This window comes from Odontesthes bonariensis, chromosome 17 (genome assembly GCF_027942865.1).
Source record: "Odontesthes bonariensis isolate fOdoBon6 chromosome 17, fOdoBon6.hap1, whole genome shotgun sequence".
Classification (NCBI taxonomy): Eukaryota; Metazoa; Chordata; class Actinopteri; order Atheriniformes; family Atherinopsidae; genus Odontesthes; species Odontesthes bonariensis.
This window is the reverse complement of record NC_134522.1, coordinates 35,455,664-35,473,340: the sequence shown is the minus strand read 5'-3', so window position 1 is coordinate 35,473,340 and position 17,677 is coordinate 35,455,664. Positions and strand designations below refer to the sequence as shown.

The following is a 17,677-nucleotide window of genomic DNA, read 5'->3' as shown; positions in this document are numbered from 1 at the left end:
TAATCCCTACAGAGTCCAACAGAACACTAAAAAGGAGCTTCATGCGGAACGTGTTTGGCCGTCAGTGAACGCTTTTTAAAGGTCGTAAAGAATCTGCGGGTCTGCGTCTCATTGTACCCTTCAGATCCTGAGTCACACACGAGCAGCAGCACGCCTTCAAGAACGAACTCATTTACTCAGGTAACGCTGAAACGCCGCTGTTTAGAGTTTAACACGATTATTCTTTTGCTTCACCACGAAGGAAAGTTACAAGAGAAACCCGAGCATATCCCCGCCGCCGGGTGGAAACAGAAAGCTAAGCGGTGCTCCTGCAGGGTGGCTATGCTAACAGCTAGTCTGCAGGTTCCAACTGAAAACACTGTATTTGTTCACATCCATTCATTTATCCAGAAATGGTCGGACCGTATGGATGAGCACATACAGGGGGACGCTGACAGTCTGAGGATAGTTCGGAAACCATCTCTTTGTCCACTGGCTGCGAGGAAAGAAGTGAATGTGAAGGTGTTTAAAGGATGTCTGCTGTGAGTTCAGGCTGACTCACTGTCTGCTTTCTCCGCAGTGAACCATGGCGGTCCAGGTTACCGAATCCGACCAGATCAAACAGGTGAGTAGTTTAACCCAGAGTGTACCATCAGTGGTTCTACTTTACTGTCCTCCAGCGTTAATACATGAAAACGGTTCCTGTTATGACCAATGAAAGGAAATGAACCATGTCAGGAATATGGTATGACATGGTTCCTTCCTCCATGTTTCCCTTTCTGCAAAACGAGAGAAATAAAGTTTCCTTTAATACTGAAAATCATTCTGACAGCAGGTCTGCCTCTGACGCTGCAGCTCATTATTTTTGGAACAGCTCTTTTCCAGCTGCAGCAGTTTGTAGCTCTCAGCATGAAGTTCTACCAAATCACACAAGACCTGTAGTTGGGAGGAATGTTCAGCTCCAGATTCATGTATGTCAGATAGGGACTGGGCATCCATCTACAGAGCCAGCTGTGCATCCCTCAGCATCCATCCATCCATCTACAGAGCCAGCTGTGCATCCCTCAGCACACATCCATCCATCTACAGAGCCAGCTGTGGATCCCTCAGCATCCATCCATCTACAGAGCCAGCTGTGCATCCCTCAGCATCCATCCATCCATCTACAGAGCCAGCTGTGGATCCCTCAGCACACATCCATCCATCTACAGAGCCAGCTGTGCATCCCTCAGCATCCATCCATCCATCTACAGAGCCAGCTGTGCATCCCTCAGCATCCATCCATCCATCTACAGAGCCAGCTGTGGATCCCTCAGCACACATCCATCCATCTACAGAGCCAGCTGTGGATCCCTCAGCACACATCCATCCATCTACAGAGCCAGCTGTGGATCCCTCAGCATCCATCCATCCATCTACAGAGCCAGCTGTGGATCCCTCAGCATCCATCCATCTACAGAGCCAGCTGTGGATCCCTCAGCATCCATCCATCTACAGAGCCAGCTGTGGATCCCTCAGCATCCATCCATCCATCTACAGAGCCAGCTGTGGATCCCTCAGCATCCATCCATCTACAGAGCCAGCTGTGGATCCCTCAGCACACATCCATCCATCTACAGAGCCAGCTGTGGATCCCTCAGCACACATCCATCTACAGAGCCAGCTGTGCATCCCTCAGCACACATCCATCCATCTACAGAGCCAGCTGTGCATCCCTCAGCACACATCCATCCATCTACAGAGCCAGCTGTGCATCCCTCAGCACACATCCATCCATCTACAGAGCCAGCTGTGGATCCCTCAGCATCCATCCATCCATCTACAGAGCCAGCTGTGGATCCCTCAGCACACATCCATCCATCTACAGAGCCAGCTGTGGATCCCTCAGCATCCATCCATCCATCTACAGAGCCAGCTGTGGATCCCTCAGCATCCATCCATCCATCTACAGAGCCAGCTGTGGATCCCTCAGCATCCATCCATCCATCTACAGAGCCAGCTGTGGATCCCTCAGCATCCATCCATCCATCTACAGAGCCAGCTGTGGATCCCTCAGCATCCATCCATCTACAGAGCCAGCTGTGGATCCCTCAGCACACATCCATCCATCTACAGAGCCAGCTGTGGATCCCTCAGCATCCATCCATCCATCTACAGAGCCAGCTGTGGATCCCTCAGCACACATCCATCCATCTACAGAGCCAGCTGTGGATCCCTCAGCATCCATCCATCCATCTACAGAGCCAGCTGTGGATCCCTCAGCATCCATCCATCCATCTACAGAGCCAGCTGTGGATCCCTCAGCACACATCCATCCATCTACAGAGCCAGCTGTGGATCCCTCAGCACACATCCATCCATCTACAGAGCCAGCTGTGGATCCCTCAGCATCCATCCATTTACAGAGCCAGCTGTGGATCCCTCAGCACACATCCATCCATTTACAGAGCCAGCTGTGGATCCCTCAGCACACATCCATCCATCTACAGAGCCAGCTGTGGATCCCTCAGCATCCATCCATCCATCTACAGAGCCAGCTGTGGATCCCTCAGCACACATCCATCCATCTACAGAGCCAGCTGTGGATCCCTCAGCATCCATCCATCCATCTACAGAGCCAGCTGTGGATCCCTCAGCATCCATCCATCCATCTACAGAGCCAGCTGTGGATCCCTCAGCATCCATCCATCCATCTACAGAGCCAGCTGTGGATCCCTCAGCATCCATCCATCCATCTACAGAGCCAGCTGTGGATCCCTCAGCATCCATCCATCCATCTACAGAGCCAGCTGTGGATCCCTCAGCATCCATCCATCCATCTACAGAGCCAGCTGTGGATCCCTCAGCACACATCCATCTACAGAGCCAGCTGTGGATCCCTCAGCATCCATCCATCTACAGAGCCAGCTGTGCATCCCTCAGCATCCATCCATCCATCTACAGAGCCAGCTGTGGATCCCTCAGCATCCATCCATCCATCTACAGAGCCAGCTGTGGATCCCTCAGCATCCATCCATCCATCTACAGAGCCAGCTGTGGATCCCTCAGCACACATCCATCCATCTACAGAGCCAGCTGTGGATCCCTCAGCATCCATCCATCCATCTACAGAGCCAGCTGTGGATCCCTCAGCATCCATCCATCCATCTACAGAGCCAGCTGTGGATCCCTCAGCACACATCCATCCATCTACAGAGCCAGCTGTGGATCCCTCAGCATCCATCCATCCATCTACAGAGCCAGCTGTGGATCCCTCAGCACACATCCATCTACAGAGCCAGCTGTGGATCCCTCAGCATCCATCCATCCATCTACAGAGCCAGCTGTGGATCCCTCAGCACACATCCATCCATCTACAGAGCCAGCTGTGGATCCCTCAGCACACATCCATCCATCTACAGAGCCAGCTGTGGATCCCTCAGCATCCATCCATCCATCTACAGAGCCAGCTGTGGATCCCTCAGCATCCATCCATCCATCTACAGAGCCAGCTGTGGATCCCTCAGCATCCATCCATCTACAGAGCCAGCTGTGCATCCCTCAGCATCCATCCATCCATCTACAGAGCCAGCTGTGGATCCCTCAGCACACATCCATCCATCTACAGAGCCAGCTGTGGATCCCTCAGCACACATCCATCCATCTACAGAGCCAGCTGTGGATCCCTCAGCACACATCCATCCATCTACAGAGCCAGCTGTGCATCCCTCAGCACACAACCATCCATCTACAGAGCCAGCTGTGGATCCCTCAGCATCCATCCATTTACAGAGCCAGCTGTGGATCCCTCAGCATCCATCCATCCATCTACAGAGCCAGCTGTGGATCCCTCAGCACACATCCATCCATCTACAGAGCCAGCTGTGGATCCCTCAGCATCCATCCATCCATCTACAGAGCCAGCTGTGGATCCCTCAGCATCCATCCATCCATCTACAGAGCCAGCTGTGGATCCCTCAGCATCCATCCATCCATCTACAGAGCCAGCTGTGGATCCCTCAGCACACATCCATCCATCTACAGAGCCAGCTGTGGATCCCTCAGCATCCATCCATCCATCTACAGAGCCAGCTGTGGATCCCTCAGCATCCATCCATCCATCTACAGAGCCAGCTGTGGATCCCTCAGCATCCATCCATCCATCTACAGAGCCAGCTGTGGATCCCTCAGCACACATCCATCCATCTACAGAGCCAGCTGTGGATCCCTCAGCACACATCCATCCATCTACAGAGCCAGCTGTGGATCCCTCAGCATCCATCCATCCATCTACAGAGCCAGCTGTGGATCCCTCAGCACACATCCATCCATCTACAGAGCTAGCTGTGGATCCCTCAGCACACATCCATCCATCTACAGAGCCAGCTGTGGATCCCTCAGCATCCATCCATCTACAGAGCCAGCTGTGGATCCCTCAGCACACATCCATCCATCTACAGAGCCAGCTGTGGATCCCTCAGCATCCATCCATCTACAGAGCCAGCTGTGGATCCCTCAGCACACATCCATCCATCTACAGAGCCAGCTGTGGATCCCTCAGCATCCATCCATCTACAGAGCCAGCTGTGGATCCCTCAGCATCCATCCATCTACAGAGCCAGCTGTGCATCCCTCAGCATCCATCCATCCATCTACAGAGCCAGCTGTGGATCCCTCAGCACACATCCATCTACAGAGCCAGCTGTGGATCCCTCAGCATCCATCCATCTACAGAGCCAGCTGTGCATCCCTCAGCATCCATCCATCCATCTACAGAGCCAGCTGTGCATCCCTCAGCATCCATCCATCCATCTACAGAGCCAGCTGTGGATCCCTCAGCACACATCCATCCATCTACAGAGCCAGCTGTGGATCCCTCAGCACACATCCATCCATCTACAGAGCCAGCTGTGGATCCCTCAGCATCCATCCATCCATCTACAGAGCCAGCTGTGGATCCCTCAGCATCCATCCATCCATCTACAGAGCCAGCTGTGGATCCCTCAGCACACATCCATCCATCTACAGAGCCAGCTGTGGATCCCTCAGCATCCATCCATCCATCTACAGAGCCAGCTGTGGATCCCTCAGCACACATCCATCCATCTACAGAGCCAGCTGTGGATCCCTCAGCATCCATCCATCCATCTACAGAGCCAGCTGTGGATCCCTCAGCACACATCCATCCATCTACAGAGCCAGCTGTGGATCCCTCAGCATCCATCCATCTACAGAGCCAGCTGTGGATCCCTCAGCACACATCCATCCATCTACAGAGCCAGCTGTGGATCCCTCAGCATCCATCCATCTACAGAGCCAGCTGTGGATCCCTCAGCATCCATCCATCTACAGAGCCAGCTGTGGATCCCTCAGCACACATCCATCCATCTACAGAGCCAGCTGTGGACCCCTCAGCATCCATCCATCCATCTACAGAGCCAGCTGTGCATCCCTCAGCACACATCCATCCATCTACAGAGCCAGCTGTGGATCCCTCAGCACACATCCATCCATCTACAGAGCCAGCTGTGGATCCCTCAGCATCCATCCATCCATCTACAGAGCCAGCTGTGGATCCCTCAGCATCCATCCATCCATCTACAGAGCCAGCTGTGGATCCCTCAGCACACATCCATCCATCTACAGAGCCAGCTGTGGATCCCTCAGCATCCATCCATCCATCTACAGAGCCAGCTGTGGATCCCTCAGGATCCATCCATCCATCTACAGAGCCAGCTGTGGATCCCTCAGCATCCATCCATCCATCTACAGAGCCAGCTGTGGATCCCTCAGCACACATCCATCCATCTACAGAGCCAGCTGTGGATCCCTCAGCATCCATCCATTTACAGAGCCAGCTGTGGATCCCTCAGCATCCATCCATCCATCTACAGAGCCAGCTGTGGATCCCTCAGCATCCATCCATCTACAGAGCCAGCTGTGGATCCCTCAGCACACATCCATCCATCTACAGAGCCAGCTGTGGATCCCTCAGCATCCATCCATCCATCTACAGAGCCAGCTGTGGATCCCTCAGCATCCATCCATCCATCTACAGAGCCAGCTGTGGATCCCTCAGCATCCATCCATCCATCTACAGAGCCAGCTGTGGATCCCTCAGCACACATCCATCCATCTACAGAGCCAGCTGTGGATCCCTCAGCACACATCCATCCATCTACAGAGCCAGCTGTGGATCCCTCAGCATCCATCCATCCATCTACAGAGCCAGCTGTGGATCCCTCAGCATCCATCCATCCATCTACAGAGCCAGCTGTGCATCCCTCAGCATCCATCCATCCATCTACAGAGCCAGCTGTGGATCCCTCAGCACACATCCATCTACAGAGCCAGCTGTGGATCCCTCAGCACACATCCATCCATCTACAGAGCCAGCTGTGGATCCCTCAGCACACATCCATCTACAGAGCCAGCTGTGGATCCCTCAGCACACATCCATCCATCTACAGAGCCAGCTGTGGACCCCTCAGCATCCATCCATCCATCTACAGAGCCAGCTGTGCATCCCTCAGCACACATCCATCCATCTACAGAGCCAGCTGTGGATCCCTCAGCACACATCCATCCATCTACAGAGCCAGCTGTGGATCCCTCAGCATCCATCCATCCATCTACAGAGCCAGCTGTGGATCCCTCAGCATCCATCCATCCATCTACAGAGCCAGCTGTGGATCCCTCAGCACACATCCATCCATCTACAGAGCCAGCTGTGGATCCCTCAGCATCCATCCATCCATCTACAGAGCCAGCTGTGGATCCCTCAGGATCCATCCATCCATCTACAGAGCCAGCTGTGGATCCCTCAGCATCCATCCATCCATCTACAGAGCCAGCTGTGGATCCCTCAGCACACATCCATCCATCTACAGAGCCAGCTGTGGATCCCTCAGCATCCATCCATTTACAGAGCCAGCTGTGGATCCCTCAGCATCCATCCATCCATCTACAGAGCCAGCTGTGGATCCCTCAGCATCCATCCATCTACAGAGCCAGCTGTGGATCCCTCAGCACACATCCATCCATCTACAGAGCCAGCTGTGGATCCCTCAGCATCCATCCATCCATCTACAGAGCCAGCTGTGGATCCCTCAGCATCCATCCATCCATCTACAGAGCCAGCTGTGGATCCCTCAGCATCCATCCATCCATCTACAGAGCCAGCTGTGGATCCCTCAGCACACATCCATCCATCTACAGAGCCAGCTGTGGATCCCTCAGCACACATCCATCCATCTACAGAGCCAGCTGTGGATCCCTCAGCATCCATCCATCCATCTACAGAGCCAGCTGTGGATCCCTCAGCATCCATCCATCCATCTACAGAGCCAGCTGTGCATCCCTCAGCATCCATCCATCCATCTACAGAGCCAGCTGTGGATCCCTCAGCACACATCCATCTACAGAGCCAGCTGTGGATCCCTCAGCACACATCCATCCATCTACAGAGCCAGCTGTGGATCCCTCAGCACACATCCATCCATCTACAGAGCCAGCTGTGGATCCCTCAGCATCCATCCATCTACAGAGCCAGCTGTGGATCCCTCAGCACACATCCATCCATCTACAGAGCCAGCTGTGGACCCCTCAGCATCCATCCATCCATCTACAGAGCCAGCTGTGGATCCCTCAGCACACATCCATCCATCTACAGAGCCAGCTGTGGATCCCTCAGCATCCATCCATCTACAGAGCCAGCTGTGGATCCCTCAGCATCCATCCATCTACAGAGCCAGCTGTGGATCCCTCAGCATCCATCCATCTACAGAGCCAGCTGTGGATCCCTCAGCATCCATCCATCTACAGAGCCAGCTGTGGATCCCTCAGCACACATCCATCCATCTACAGAGCCAGCTGTGGACCCCTCAGCATCCATCCATCCATCTACAGAGCCAGCTGTGCATCCCTCAGCACACATCCATCCATCTACAGAGCCAGCTGTGGATCCCTCAGCACACATCCATCCATCTACAGAGCCAGCTGTGGATCCCTCAGCATCCATCCATCCATCTACAGAGCCAGCTGTGGATCCCTCAGCATCCATCCATCCATCTACAGAGCCAGCTGTGGATCCCTCAGCACACATCCATCCATCTACAGAGCCAGCTGTGGATCCCTCAGCATCCATCCATCCATCTACAGAGCCAGCTGTGGATCCCTCAGGATCCATCCATCCATCTACAGAGCCAGCTGTGGATCCCTCAGCATCCATCCATCCATCTACAGAGCCAGCTGTGGATCCCTCAGCACACATCCATCCATCTACAGAGCCAGCTGTGGATCCCTCAGCATCCATCCATCTACAGAGCCAGCTGTGGATCCCTCAGCACACATCCATCCATCTACAGAGCCAGCTGTGGATCCCTCAGCACACATCCATCCATCTACAGAGCCAGCTGTGGATCCCTCAGCACACATCCATCCATCTACAGAGCCAGCTGTGGATCCCTCAGCACACATCCATCCATCTACAGAGCCAGCTGTGGATCCCTCAGCACACATCCATCCATCTACAGAGCCAGCTGTGGATCCCTCAGCATCCATCCATCCATCTACAGAGCCAGCTGTGGATCCCTCAGCACACATCCATCCATCTACAGAGCCAGCTGTGCATCCCTCAGCACACATCCATCCATCTACAGAGCATCTCCATTGTTTCCAACTGCCCCTGCATATGAAAAGCATTTCACATGAAGCTAACAGACCACAGAATGTCATATTCCACAGCTAAAGAGTCTTGTGATTCAAGACAAAAAAAAAGTGACAAAAACCTCCAATTTTATCTGAAAGAAAATCAATCATAAAATAAGGAAAAGTTTATTTCAAATTCCTTTGTCACAAATGCTGCTAACTGCTTCCATTCCTGTGTTTGCTCTTTGAACCCGTATGCAGAGATGCTGCTGATCATCTGTGGAGAAAACAGAGAAACCCAGCTGCAGGTTGTTTCTAACAGGTGGATGTTTTCTGTCTTCTCTCAGTTTAAGGAGTTTCTGGGAACGTACAACAAGGTCACAGAGAACTGTTTCATGGACTGCGTTAAAGATTTTACTACAAGGGACGTGAAGCCCGAAGAGGTAAGAAACCCTTTTTTTCTGTTTTCCACGTTGGACCCAGCTCTTTGTGGCTCTGCTGGAACATCTGGATACAACCCCTGTTGGATGTTCATTCAGTTTTTTTATTTGGAGATTTTTATTTTTTTATCAAATAGCTAAACACAAAACTAACAAAATACAAGTACTAACAAAAAATATTTTTCCACAGCGGAAGTAGTGGACAAAATGATGAAATCCTTTATAATTCACATTTAAAAAAACAAATACAGAGCCCTCCATAACTTTTGGGACATAGTCCCATCTTTTCTGAGCCCCCCCCCACTGAAATTCTAAAACAGTTCGGACTTGAATAAAGCTGCTATTGGTAGCTACATTAAAGCAGTCATTATCAGTACTTTGTTGCATATCCCTTCCACAAAATGACTGCTTGAAGTGGGCGGCTGATGACATCACCGGGTGATGCTCCCCGAGCCTCTACTGCAGCCACCTTCACCTCCTGCTTGTTCAGGGGGATTGTTCCTTTAAGTCTCTTCTTCACCATATAGAAGGCATGCTCAGCTGGATTTAAATCAGCTGACTGGCTCGGCCATTCAGAATTTTGCATTTTTATGGCTTTGAGACCCTCTGGTGCTGCCTCAGCAGGATGTTTGGGATCAGATGTTTGTATCCAGCTCAGAATTCATTGTGCAGCTCCATCAGCAGCTCCATCAGCTGCTCCATCAGCAGCTCCATCAGCTGCTCCATCAGCTGCTCCATCAGCAGCTCCATCAGCAGCTCCATCAGTAGCTCCATCAGCAGCTCCATCATCAGCTCCATCAGCAGCTCCATCAGCAGCTCCATCAGCAGCTCCATCATCAGTGAAGATAAGTGTGCCAGTACCTGTGGCAGCCATACATGCCCACTCCATCACACCCCCAGCACCGTGTTGAACAGAGGAGCTGCTCTGCTTTGGATCTTGGGCTCTTCCTGTTGGTCTCAACCACTTTCTTCCTGCCATCTCTCAGGTTCTTGGTCCGGTCTGTCCAGAACACCTTTTTCCAGAACTCTGCAGCTCCTTTAAGGACTTTTTGGCAAATGTCTGTCCATCCTGTTTCTGTGGCTAACTAGCGGTTAGCATGTAGCAGTGTAGCCTCTGTGTTTCTGTTGAAGTTCTTCTGTGGATAGTCGTCTCTGACAGACACACCTGCCTCCTGAAAATGGTTCTGATCTGTTGGACGGGCCTTTGAGGAGTTTTCTTTACCACAGTGAGGATTCCTCTGTCTTCTTTGGCCTACCAGCTCCTTTGAGATCAGAGTTTACCAGTGCATTCTTTCTTCCTAATTTTATTCCAGACAGTTCATTTTGGTAATCCTAAGTTTTGACCCATGTTTCTGATGGTTTTATTCTGGTTTTTCAGCCTAATAAAAGTTTCTCTCCTCATATTGAGCAACTACAGACTCAGCAGAGGTATCTTATGTCTGCACTGATGAAGCAATGAAATACACCTGAGCAAGCACAAATCTCTGGAAAGCCAATTTTCCCAAACATTATGGAGCCTCAATGAGGGGCACTGTGGATAAAAGAGGAAGCTGGGGTACAGAGAGGAGGCTGGGGTACGCAGAGGAAGCTGGGGTACGCAGAGGAGGCTGGGGTACGCAGAGGAGGCTGGGGTACGCAGAGGAAGCTGGGGTACAGAGGAAGCTGGGGTACGCAGAGGAGGCTGGGGTACGCAGAGGAAGCTGGGGTACGCAGAGGAAGCTGGGGTACGCAGAGGAAGCTGGGGTACGCAGAGGAGTACATTGCTTTATTCTTCCCAGTATTGTAGCGGGTCCTCTGATCTCTTGACATTTGGTTGTGCAGGGTATGTTTTGACCTCCACTGTTGCACCTGCGGTTTCATTTCGGATTCTTCTCCTCGTACTTCTCGTATCTATCGTCCACTGTAGCTTTCAAAGCCTGAAAGAGAGAAGATTCTTGGTAAATATTGGAAGATGGGGGAAATGCTTCATGTGCCTGCCTTGTGGGTAGAACATAGTTAAGGTTCAAAGCTTTAACAGGCTTTTTGAACCCTCTATCCTCCACAATAGTGAAGGGCTGTGAGTCCTCCATCACCATCTGAACCAAGGCCTCACCCACAGTGCTCTTCTCTCCAGATTAAAAGAGAAATACAGGAGACTTGGTTCACTGTTGTTGGGCTCTGTAATGCCTCAGCATAGATGAGGTGTTACTACAAACACTTCACCTTTTAAAAGGCTTATGCAATACAATATCACATTTATATTAATTTAGAAAATGATTTATTTCATAAATATAAAATATTCTAAATATTATTTATTTTATTTATAATATTGAATATATATGCCCATGATAAGGCTCCACCCTGCAGAGCTGGGGCCTCATGTACAAAGGGTGCGTACGCACAAAATAGTGGCGTACGCACCTTTTCACGTCAACGATCAGATGTATCAAGAGTGAAAAGACCGTGGAAATGTGCGGTGCCTCACGCCAACTTCAGGGCTGGCGTACGCACTTTTCTACAGCTGTTGATTTTTTGGCGACACCTAAGGTGATGTTGGGAAACTGTTATAATAAATAAATGTGAAAACAATTAGTCCTCAGACTGATGTGCACATCTGAGACACATGAACAATTAATACTGATAAACAATGAACGCACCCATGTGTCTGCAATTACACGAGTGGACATAAAAGCATGCGCAAAGTGGTGCAATGCATACCATTAAAACAATGGCTGCTTTAGCAGTATTAGATGACTTTGCAAATGGTGCAAGAGAGCGTGTGTTCAGAGACAGAGAGGATTTGCTGGGACATGATGGCGACTCATTAGCCGTTTTGAGGGAAATCCTCCTGGAACTGTGCGCAGAGCTTCGGCCGGCGTTGGAGCGCAACACAGCGAGGAGCCATGCGCTGCCTGTGCCCACAGGTGATGTGCACACTGGGGTTCCTATAGCAACCGGGGCATTCCAGAGGGAGCTGGCCAACCGATTGGGACTGTGCCAGTCTACCCTGAGCCGAGCCATGCCAGAATTATCCGCATCTCAGCCACGTATATCAAATTCCCAACAGGCCAACATTACAGCTTAATTTGAAGTGAGAGTCGGTTTTGTAATCGGAGCTATCGTCTGCATAAAATAAACGCGCCATCACATGATGAATTTGTATGTTAACAGGAAACATTTTCATTCGATCGATGTACAGATCATATGTGATGCATAAATGCAATTAACCAACATTGTGGCGAGGTGCCGTGGTTCAACACACGATTCATACATTCTGAGTAACAGCATCGTTGGGAACAGACTACAGGGTGGCACAGTGCGTGATGGTTGGCTTCTTGGTGAGTAACGTTATTCTTGTATTTGTCCTAATATTATTCCCCGTGACGTGCATTGAGCATGTGCGCCCCCAGTTTCTATCCCGTCTTCACAGCATCACAGTCGGTGGTTAAATTTAGTTTCTTGCTGTTTTTTGCTGGTTAAACTTCAGCTTAAGATCTTTCTAACAAGCCCCTGATGGTCTCTGTGGGCAAATGTTAATAACCCCGTGCGTAAAGTGTGAAATGTCTTAATCAGCCTCGACTTTTCCCCAGCACACTTCTGCACGTTACTGTATGAACACGTTGTTGTGAGTTACACAAAAACATGGGTATTTAGTTTGGGGGTAATCGGAGTCACCCACATGTCCTCCCACCACCCCAGAGAGAGCAGTGTCACCCATAGTTGCCCCGACTCTCTGTTCAAACAGAGTCGGTCACCCCCCCCACCCGCCTGTTTTGGTCACACTGCAGCGGTGGGCAGCCAGTCTCCGCTTCACAACAAGTCTGATGCATATTTTTTGGTTTAGAAACATCTGCTTGAGTAACACCTTAATGTGGGACCACTTCTTCTTCACCTCTGCTTGTGTGCGCTTCTCTGACCCCACAGCATTAACCCACTCTCATTATCCCACCCACTCCTCTTGCGTTTGCTGCTTACGCCGGAGGACAGCGTGTCAAAGAACACATTTTTTTCGGGCCTCCACTTCAGAAAGTAGCACCGACATCTCGCTTTTCGTGAAGTTCTTTTTTCCCCATCTTATTCATTCTTTTTTCTTTATTTTCTGATTGTACACAGAGGGGAATCGCAGGTGCAGGTCTCATTTAAATATGATTTGCATATTTAAGTAGGGGCGTGGACAGGGAGGAGTCGGGTGCTCCGACATGTGCGCTCAATTCCACGTTGATTGGGATGTACAAACTAAATGTGCTTGGATTGATGCGTGCACACAGATTCGTACATCCGACGTTGGAGGTCATTTGGGTTTGAGCGTACGCCATGTTTCAGTAGGAAATCCACGCAAGTCTTTGTACATGAGGCCCCTGGTCTGTACTGCTGTACAAGAAAGCTGGAACCCGAGTGATGAAGAACGTTTTTCATGAATGAAGTCCTCAAAGAGTTCAAAGTGCAGGAAAGACAGAGGAGCTGAAACTAAGATTTCTGTGACTCATCCATTATTCCTGTACGCATCAAGCAGTTTTATTTGAATTTTTCTAGGTATGTTTCACAAAAACTAAATGTTCAACTATTAAAGTTTAGTGTCATATCTGTATGTTGCTTATTTTCTTAGCATAAAAAAAGCTGAAAGAACTCAAATGCACGGCGGTGTGGTGGTTAACTCTCTCTCTCCTCGCAGCAACAAGGTTCCTGGTTCAAATCCCGGCTGAGGCCTTTTTGTGTGGAGTTCTCTCCAGCCACTCTGGCTTCTTCCCACCACCAAAAACATGCTTGTTAGGTTATCTGGTGATTTTTAAATTGACCATAAGAGTGAGGAGGAGCGTCCATGATTCCACCCTTCTGTGATTTATTTATTTATTTATTTATTTTGGTACGGGTTGTTAGTTTTTACTGAGCTCAGGGTCAGTAAAATGGCTCCACCAATGAGCCCACTGAAATAGAAAGTGAGGAGCTGTTGTTGGCTCAGTGAAATGATTTTTTGTTGTTAATCTTAATGCTTCTGTGGTTCCAGTCCAGCTGCTCTGAGTCCTGCCTACAGAAGTATCTGAAGATGACTCAGCGGATCTCGATGCGTTTCCAGGAGTATCACATTCAGCAGAACGAGGCTCTGGCTGCCAAAGCTGGACTACTGGGACAACCTCGCTAAATTGGTCTCAACCAGTCTGATCAAGTAAGCAGAGCCAGACTGCTCCTGGTCTAGAAAATGCATGATCACCTGCAGAAAGACTAAAGCAGTAGCTGATCATGGTGGGGTTGAAGGTACCAAAAGATGCTGCCTTCTTGCACGAAGGCCCCTTTATTTGCTTTTCTTCAGTTTCTGAAGCTCAGCGGGGCAGAAAAGATCTGAATCCAAATCTGTAAAGTATCCTTTAATGTGGGTATTTCTTAAGTGTTTCGTTGAGGAATTGTTTTTATTTTTAATAAACACTTGATCCTATATTTTCTTTGTCTGAAAATAATAAAAAACATCACCAGACAATTATTTTGCATTTTTGTCCATTTTATGGTGTCTTGACTTGCAGGTATTCATTTTACTAGGTAGGAGATAATGTCTGTGGGAAATATTGCACATTACATATATTTGCAGTTTAACATTCAAATTCTGAATTCAGAGTAATAAAACTGATGATAAAAAGCACAGTAAAACATCTCAGCAATAACCAGCACAATGAAGCAAATGAGAATGTATCTTTGATAATTCCTCATGAAAAAGTACTTCTATATTTGGAAACTATATTTTCACACCTTTAAAGAGACCATCAGGTCAAATTTGTTGTGCAGGTAACGGTAAGCCAGTCACATTATCAAAGTTTGCAAGCTAATGCTAGCTTAATGAGGGACTTCAGCATTGGTGAACACAGCAATCTGTTGAGCCCACAAAGCACACGTTGATTTTGAAGTTGCACAGACTCCGTTCCAGCCAGTACACAGAAACATGCTACATAAGTTTTAACCAACAAGTATGCAGTCTGCAAAAGATACAGCAAGGACATAAGAACCCAATCCTAAAGTCATTCGTCCCTCTAAAAGTTTCCCTCGTACTGCTGCTAATAAGATCTACGTGGTGGTTTAATACTGATTACCAGACAGTCAGTGAATCCAAGATTAGCATGGAGCTGGCTTGGCAGCAGTTAACAGGCGGAATGATTTTATTCGACTAATAAGAAATGTCCAGCTGTTAGCTTACCACTTGTAACTTGATGGTTAACACGGTCACTGCTGACAGTACTCCAAAGACATGCATGCTAGGATCATATGTGATTTAAATTGCTGCAGGCAGAGTGCTAATGGTTGTTTGGCTCTGTGTGAAGATCAAGAGTGTAACCAACCTCAAAGCCAATGCCAGCAATGCTACTAGTAATCCTGATCAAAAATATATCTTTTGATTGCTTATTTGTACAAATCTGAAGTCTTTTAGGCATAATTTGTATAAATTGTTGCCCATTAAATTAGTAACAAAACATCAGCTTTTTATATCTTAATTGGTGAAATAATCTGCTTGAATAAATGGAAATAAACTTAATATTTCAATATTTATTTTAAAAAAACTGTATTTGATGAAGAGCTCGTGATGACTTGGCTGTGACTTGAAACATCAGTTGTCATTTATCTGATAGATTTCAGTTTGATTGTAAATGAAGAATCTTCCTCACACACCAGAGTAAGTCATGGAGTTCCCCAGGGTTCTGTGCTTGGACCGATTCTTTTCACTTTATACATGCTTCCATTAGGTAACATTATTAGACAGCATGGCATAAATTTCCATTGCTATGCTGATGATACCCAGTTGTACTTATCTATAAAACCAGATGAACCCAATAGGTTGGTCAGACTACAAGCATGTCTTAAAGACATAAAGACCTGGATGACTCAGAACTGTCTGCTGCTAAATTCAGACAAACTGAAGTCGTTATCTTTGGACCTGAGCGCTTCAGGGAGAAATTGTCCAGTTATATAGTTACTCTAGATGTTATTTCCTTGGCTTCTAGTTCTACAGTGAGGAACCTTGGAGTTATTTTTGACCAGAATTTATCATTTGACTCGCATATAAAACAGATTTCTAGGACCACCTTCTTTCATCTTCGTAATATTGTTAAAATCAGGAACATCTCGTCTCAGAGTGATGCAGAAAAACTGCTCCATGCATCTGTTACTTCAAGATTGGACTACTGTAATTCTTTATTATTGGGCTGTCCCACATATTCTCTGAAAAGCCTCCAGCTGATCCAAAATGCTGCAGCCAGAGTTCTGATGAGAACTCTGGCTGCAGCAACACTTGACTCTCTTGTTGACAGCACTATAGTTTCAATGCATACAGCACTAAACAATGTTGCCCCTCTGAAAAGGAAGGTAATCAGTCAGAAGAGGCTGGCTCCTTGGTATAATTCACAGCTGCGTGCTTTAAAGCAGACTGCAAGAAAGCTGGAGAGACAGTGGCGTTCCTCTAATTTAGAAGAGTCTCAGTTAGTCTGGAAAGATAGTTTAACAATGTATAAGAAAGCCCTTCGTAAAGCTAGAACTGCTTATTATTCATCATTGATAGAAGAGAATAAGAATAATCCCAGGTTTCTCTTCAGCACTGTAGCCAGTCTGACCAAGAGTCCGAGCTCTGCTGAGCCAGTTATTCCTTTAACTCTCAGCAGTGATGATTTCATGAGCTTCTTTATTAATAAAATTGTTTCTATCAGAGAGAAGATTGATGGAGTCCTTCCCACTATTATCAGTGATGTATCATCAAGTACAACAGCTTTAGAAGTATCTTCAGAACCTGATTTGTATTTAGACGGCTTCTGCCCAGTTGATCTCTCTGAACTAACAACAGCAATAGTCTCTTCTAAACCATCAACTTGTGTTTTAGACCCAATCCCAACCAGACTGTTCAAGGAGGTTTTCCCATTAATTGACACTTCCATATTGGATTTGATCAATCTGTCTTTGTTGACAGGATATGTACCTCAGACTTTTAAGGGTGCTGTAATTAAACCTTTACTTAAAAAAACCTACTCTTGATTCAGAAGTGTTGGCTCATTATAGACCTATATCCAATCTCCCTTTTATGTCTAAAGTTCTTGAAAAAATAGTTGTAGCTCAGCTTTGTGATCACTTACACAGAAATAATCTGTTTGAAGAGTTTCAGTCAGGATTCAGAGTGCATCATAGCACAGAAACTGCACTGCTGAAAGTTACCAATGATCTCCTCTTAGCCTCTGATAGCGGACTTGTGTCTGTGCTTGTCCTGTTGGATCTCAGTGCTGCATTTGATATCGTCGATCACAGTATCTTATTACACAGACTTGAACATGTTATTGGGATTAAAGGAACTGCATTAGGCTGGTTTAAGTCATATTTATCTGATAGATTTCAGTTTGTTCTTGTAAATGAAGAATCTTCCTCACACACCAGAGTAAGTCATGGAGTTCCCCAGGGTTCTGTGCTTGGACCGATTCTTTTCACTTTATACATGCTTCCATTAGGTAACATTATTAGACAGCATGGCATAAATTTCCATTGCTATGCTGATGATACCCAGTTGTACTTATCTATAAAACTAGATGAACCCAATAGGTTGGTCAGACTACAAGCATGTCTTAAAGACATAAAGACCTGGATGACTCAGAACTGTCTGCTTCTAAATTCAGACAAAACTGAAGTCGTTA

General features: G+C 47.9%; 1 protein-coding gene across 1 annotated transcript; it reads left to right on the top strand.

Annotated features, from left to right (window-relative positions):
* Positions 1-14,499, top strand: timm9 (translocase of inner mitochondrial membrane 9 homolog). Its single transcript, XM_075448372.1, has 4 exons — positions 1-180; positions 560-604; positions 8,955-9,050; positions 14,032-14,499. The coding sequence occupies exons 2-4, from the start codon at positions 566-568 to the stop codon at positions 14,164-14,166; spliced, it is 270 nt and encodes an 89-aa protein (XP_075304487.1). The 5' UTR covers positions 1-180; positions 560-565; the 3' UTR covers positions 14,167-14,499.
* The last annotated feature ends 3,178 nt before the right edge of the window (positions 14,500-17,677 follow it).

Excerpts from the sequence above, each read along its gene's own strand:
- timm9 (XM_075448372.1), top strand. The coding sequence starts at position 566 with ATGGCGGTCCAGGTTACCGAATCCGACCAGATCAAACAG. Across the intron at positions 605-8,954 it reads AATCCGACCAGATCAAACAG|TTTAAGGAGTTTCTGGGAAC; the intron begins GTGAGTAGTTTA and ends GTCTTCTCTCAG. Across the intron at positions 9,051-14,031 it reads GGGACGTGAAGCCCGAAGAG|TCCAGCTGCTCTGAGTCCTG; the intron begins GTAAGAAACCCT and ends CTGTGGTTCCAG.